The 6,141-nt window shown below is 39.8% G+C and overlaps 1 protein-coding gene across 1 annotated transcript; it reads left to right on the top strand.

Moving 5' to 3' along the window:
* The first annotated feature begins 996 nt into the window (after positions 1–996).
* On the top strand, positions 997–3,041 carry BCL2A1 (BCL2-related protein A1). Its single transcript, XM_009696658.1, has 2 exons — positions 997–1,438; positions 2,937–3,041. Exons 1-2 carry the CDS (start codon positions 1,019–1,021, stop codon positions 3,039–3,041), a joined length of 525 nt encoding a protein of 174 aa, XP_009694960.1. The 5' UTR covers positions 997–1,018.
* Positions 3,042–6,141: the final 3,100 nt, after the last annotated feature.

Raw genomic sequence — 6,141 nt, 5'->3', positions numbered from 1 at the left:
ACATGCATGTGCCTTCTTCCAAAAAATAACTGTTTGACCAAAAATTTGAATCCATGAGCACTTGTTGTAGATACCATGATACTTCTTTATTACCTTCATGAAAGATTCAGATGGTATCACACATCACTAGCTTGGCCCCATATTTTCCATCCCATGTTCTGACATGCTGACTGCATTAGCATTGTCTTTTATACCAATAATGTCTTTTACAGCAGAACTCCCCGTGGGGAAAAGAAATCTTTGAAGCTACCCATTCAAATCTTCAAAGAAGGACCTTGAAGAGCACTCACAGGGAGAGTGTGGGAAAGTCTGGACAGAGGATAATGCTATAAAGCTGGCTTTCCCCCTTTTCCATCCATACTTGTACCACTGTGGTGTTCCCACTTTTTGCAGTTATGTAAAGCTCCCTGAGTGATGAAGAAAGTCTATCGATTCTTCCACTCCATTGGAAATGTCTACCAGTTTCTTCAAAAAGTTGTGAACCAGAAAAAGAAACATTAAACTGCAATACAGATTGCAGCCTTTACCCCTAGCAATGCAGGGACTGGAGTGGGGGAAGAGGGGAGGGGCTGCACTCTCCTATAGCGTTTTTAGGCATGTTTTTTCAAGCCAAATGCCTAACCTTTGCTAGCCTTTTTTGTAGCATTTTGTAAGCCAAATGCCAAACCTTTGTTAGTGTTATATAGCAAAAGTCCCTAGGAAATGCCAGTTTATACTGCTAAAGAATGTGGTAAATGCTGATAGATTTTAGTTGTGGAATCATACTATTTAGAGAAATAATAAATCACTCAAGACGACATGTTTTCTCCCCTTGAGCAGCCACTTTTTCTTTCATTTCCGCTATGACATATTCCACAACCCACACACATCAAGTCACTAGGTTTTTACAGGAACTTCTGTGGTAAAAGCAAAAAAATTCCATCAAAACCAGACGATACAAAGCTGTGTGCATGTCCTGGGGCTGATCATTACTGACCCTGATTAAGAGCGGTGCACTGCTCTCTGCATTTTGTTCTAAATGGGAACTGCTGAGTTCTATTATGTTTATTACCTAGCTCAAGATTATCTGCAATATGTGCTTCAGGAATCACATCTTGGACCAGCCCAAACCAGGGTTGCTCATGTCTTGCGAAACATTGCATCTTCACTGCAAGCTCAAACCGAGGAGGCTCTCGGACCGTTCTTGGACAGGATTGATATTACTTCTGTAGCTGTTGCCAAGAGAATTTTCAATGGTGTCATGGAAGAAAAATTTGCTGATGGAAATACTAACTGGGGACGAATTATGACCATATTTACATTCGGAGGTCTTCTCACTAAGAAGCTTCAGGAGCATGGAGTTCAGCTCACTGGAGAGGAGAAGGAGCAGATTTCTTATTTCATCACAGAGTACATAATAAACAACAAAGCCGAATGGATAGATGCAAACGGTGGCTGGGTAAGTTTCTAGTTTTTCAATAAGGTCTAGATTAGGAGGTTTTGTTTATTTAAGGGAAACTATTGTTACGGACACTGTCAAAAACATTTTATTCAGGGTTTTATTTGGTGGTTTAGTATTTGATGTCTGGAATGTCTCCTTGAGACTTACAGTGAAAGCTTTGCTTCCGCTTTAAACAGAACAATGCTAAAAGACAACTTCGTTTTTAAAAGGCACTTTCTGTACCTGTAACAGTTGAAACTCTAGAGTTAGTCTTGAATCATAGGATCATATGATAATTCAGGTTGAGAGGGACCTTAGGAAATCATCTGGTCCAGCCTCCTGCTAAAAACAGGTTAAACTATCCATGCCATGAAATTTCTCATTATTGAATGTAAAATTAAGTGGCATCCTAAGGTTGGTGCAGCAATTTTGCTTCCTTAGAGGACATGGTCCAGAAATACTGAAGTTCAAGGTAAGGGAAGAACACACAGCTGTGATCCTCACAGCTGAAGTCAGTACTTTTGCTGTGGATTTCAACAAAGTCATTATTTAATCCCCCAAATCAGTTTTACTTAAACAAATTTACAGGTTAAGTGCAGTGGGGGTTAAATCTTTTCTGTCTGGACTGAGATAATCCTAGAACTTCCATCTATCAATGGTCAATGCTGAGAAAAGCATTTATCAATACGTGGATTTTTTTTGCCAAGCTGCTGAAATTCCCTTCTACCAGTGGAGGGGAGGTCCCTTTTGCTTTGCAGAGTTCCATTATGCCAATACTTTTTTCTTTTGCAGTTAGGGGAAGCTGAGAATCAATGACATCTGTGTCAGTTATTTCCCTGGTACTTTTTTCCTTTACCTATATGTAAATGTTACTTTCTCTTTCCACCCCTCTCTCATCCCACTTCTCTTATATTTCCTATTTGCTATTAATTTTTTCCCTCATTTGTTTCCTAGTGTCTTGCTTTTCCTTTTTTCTTTTTGCTTGTTTTGATCCTTGTCTGTCTGGTAGCAGTAAAAAAAAGGTGATAGTGAGTCATGGACCCTTGATGCATTAGATTTATTGTAAAGGCTTATCTCTCCAACTCTTTCAAATAAAGTCAATTTTATCTAAGAGAAGTATCAACTCCTGGCAACCTTCTGTCATAATGCGTGGTTCATCATAGTAGAACAAGGAGGCTTAAAGGAAGATATTTATAAGTGTATTACTACATCAGAACATAGTACTTGTATCTTCCTTGAAGATGTGGGCTCAGATGATACAGTTCACGTTCATTTTCTATTTACACAGGGAGGGCACAGTCTTGACTTGCAGATAAAACAAACATTCAGCAAGTGCAGCTATTTTCAGCTACTGTTTTTAAAGCTCTATTCATCTTTTGGAGGTAGAGCTCTGAAAACCTGTCCCTCTGTGCACAATGGTGTAGCACTCTGTTAATCTGATACTAGCAGTGTAGTGTGTTTTTCCTACATGTTATTTTTAATCTGTCCCTAACTGTGCATGGTTTTTTTTCCATAGGAAAATGGCTTCCTAACAAAGTTTGAAAGAAGATCACTACTATCTTTCTCCAAAATTACAGCCATGTTCATAGCTGTTTTTTCCTTGCTTAGGGAGTACTACTGAAATAAATGGACCTGCCATTCATGTATAATCTAGATATTGCCACAAGCTTCATTGCTAAGCTTTTATCCAAGCAATATCAACGGGAAAATAATTTTCTTCCATAATTTGTTTTTAACTTATTTGTATTTATTTTGACGAAATGCAACGTTTAATGTGCTATCCTAATTGCCATACCTAAAGATGAGATCCCTCTGAAGAGGAATCGACACAGCATCATGCAGCAATGCAAGTCAACCTTTCCAGGCAGGACTGCTTCAGGAGAGAGATCATTCTCCACATCCAGACAGCTCTTGGAATCTCTGTTGCACCTCCATGAAAGGACATTGTTTTACTGAACTACAATCCAATGGGTTAAGAAACAAGTTTTAATGTCATTTGTTTTGTAAATGAAATACTACTGTAATGCATTTTATTGCAACCTTTGTATAAGCAAAAGTGTGTGGGGGGGTGTTCTGTGTAAAGGAAGGTAATGCAAATTCCAATGTAAAAGTAGGTACAAGTTACTGGCACAGACTAAGCAAATTTTATGGGATGAACAATTTGTGGAAGCTAGCAACTTAAAAATGTGCACTCACTTACTGTTAATGCAATGGTATGTGTTTCTTTGTTGTTTTTTTTTTAATTGCTCATATCTACAGTGAATGTTCTTTCAAATTTGTGTAATGCAGTAATCTGGCTGAACTTTTTTTAAACTAGATGTTTTAAAATAGGCAAGTACAAAATATTTTTTAAAAGATAAACTTGTGTAAATACACTAATATTTTTGAAATACACATTAAAATATGTATTTTAAAGTCTTATGATTGGTCTCATTTCTTTCAGAAAAATTGGAGGATGGGAAGAGGTCTACCTGAGTACAGTAACTCTTAGAATGAAAGCTATCACAGTGCTACTGGAGAATCCAGGCAGTATGTGGGTTTGACCTGAAGTCTGTGGATGTCAAGACTTTAATTTTCTGTAGTACTTCTTAAGTATTATCTGGTAGCTTGTATAAGAAAAAGACAGCTTGTGGCAAAATAAATGAACTGGATCAGCTCTGATGACAGTAGTTAGTGTTTTGGGATACACTGCAACACTCAGCAAATTCAGCAGTAGGACCTAACAGACTTCCAGGCTTTTATAGTCTGGGACAACTACTGTTTTGACTCAAATTCTATTTGCTTTCAAAGGTCGAACAGTAGTTCTTCAAGAATTAATACTAGAAGTTTTCTTTAGCCGCAGTGACTCTCCTATATTAGGGAACTAAGGCTGGGTCTAAACATTCGTCTTCTTTTGTATATGTGTTAGGAGGTGAATCAAACTGAGGCAGCAGTTGCCTGTGGCACACAACAGCATTTTTCTCTGAGACAAATCCTTCAGACAATCAAGGCTTTATGATACCAGGATAATGAAGCAGCCTCCTTCTGGTATTGGGTTCTCCATCTTTCATCTCGATGTAAGAAATTTTTTACAGTAAGAACAATCATTTACTGGAACAATCTTCCCAGGGACGTGGTAGAGTCCCCATCACTGGAGGTTTTCAAGATGTGACTGAACAGAGTGCTAGATAGTTTCATCTAGGCTCCTTTTCCCATGAAAATTTGGACCCGACAATCTTTCGAGGTCCCTTCCAACTTGAGCTGTTCTGGGATTCTATGGTCTAACTTGGTGATTTAACTACAGAATACAAACAGATGTTAACATTTGCTAGAATCTGTATTGCTCCTTCTCCCTCTCTTTCCTCTCCCTCCCCAATGAAAACAAGATTATTTAGCATGTATAGCAGGACTTCTGAGATAAGCTTTGTTGCTGTTGAAGAAAAGATGGCAGCATCCTGAGGGCAAGAGGCAGCTAAAGGAAAATGCCCACCTTCAGAACACCTACAGAAGTTCCTGTCAGAAATTACATTTTAAAACATATTTTGACATATATTTATTATTTTGCAGTCTAAGTCTTCATGATAAGAATAGTAATTCTTACTCAGTTCCTTTTTGTGCACTGCTGTAAGCATATAGTGTAGTGGCTAACATCGGTCTATTAATACTACATTCACTTCCTTTTACACTAATCTAATAACCTATTTTATACTGGAGAGTACAATTTTTTAATTAAATATAAAAAGGCTAACCTAGCCTTTTCAAAATCTAGGTGATGCAATAATTTTAGAACTTGCCTTCATGGTAAGGCCTGGGTTTAAACAGAAGAAGCCTGGATCACTAATGGTCCAGTGGGCTCCAGATTGTCTTCACCAGGACAAAACCTCCATTTGCTCTGTATTTAAAAGCAAGAAAAGCAGTGATGAGATATACCACTCAGATTCTAAACAAAATGTCTGACAACAGGGCTGTTACACAAGTCTTATAAAATAGTTTAGATATGCTTTATTAACTGTCATGAAGTTGTCTATACATCACACTAAGCAGTATCCCAGCTCCCAGGGCACTGCTGTTTAAGGGATCCTTACAGCTGTCAGGCAATACACAGGAGAACACAATGGTGTTTCTATAGCAAAAGATGAAGTCAAAGAGCTGCAGAGTGGTACAGCTGATGACTTCATCAATGTGCACAGTAGCTAAACTGAGACGTCAACAAATGCTACATAGAACAGATTTATGAAAACAACTGTTCTCCTATAGAAACATCCCTTTTTGCACTTAAAGGTGGGCTGGATCACTAACTGTGCCAAAAAGACTCCTCCAGTGTCTCCCTTCGGACACGGCTATGCAGGCTAGCACACCTTCCCCGCAGGCGCAGCACCCAGGCCGTGAGGCTGATGGTGTCCCCAGCCGCACGCCTGTCCCACAGGTGCAGCACTTCCACACCACCTCACTCACGGCCCAGGCCCACAGGCAGATGCCGTAGGGATAGGAAACCGTTTGGCAGACGGTGGTAAAATATCCCGCCGAAATGTAATTTCCCTTTCGACAACAAAGTTAGGAAAGGGGAAATTCTTCGTAGTCTACGCCAGACAAAAAAATAAAGATGGGCCTTGTCAGAGGGTTGGCAGGGCCCACGCTGGCCCTCTAGCACCCTCACGGGCGGCGGTGGCTGGAGCCGAGTGGAGATGGCGGCCACCCAGGCCCCACAGCAGCGACCCTGCCGCCCGGCGAGCGGGGCCTGG

The sequence above is a fragment of the Cariama cristata genome, unplaced genomic scaffold (assembly GCF_000690535.1).
Source record: "Cariama cristata isolate BGI_N322 unplaced genomic scaffold, ASM69053v1 scaffold11390, whole genome shotgun sequence".
Lineage (NCBI taxonomy): Eukaryota > Metazoa > Chordata > Aves > Cariamiformes > Cariamidae > Cariama > Cariama cristata.
Note: the sequence above shows the minus strand (reverse complement) of the source record. Positions and strands in the feature narration are given on the sequence as shown.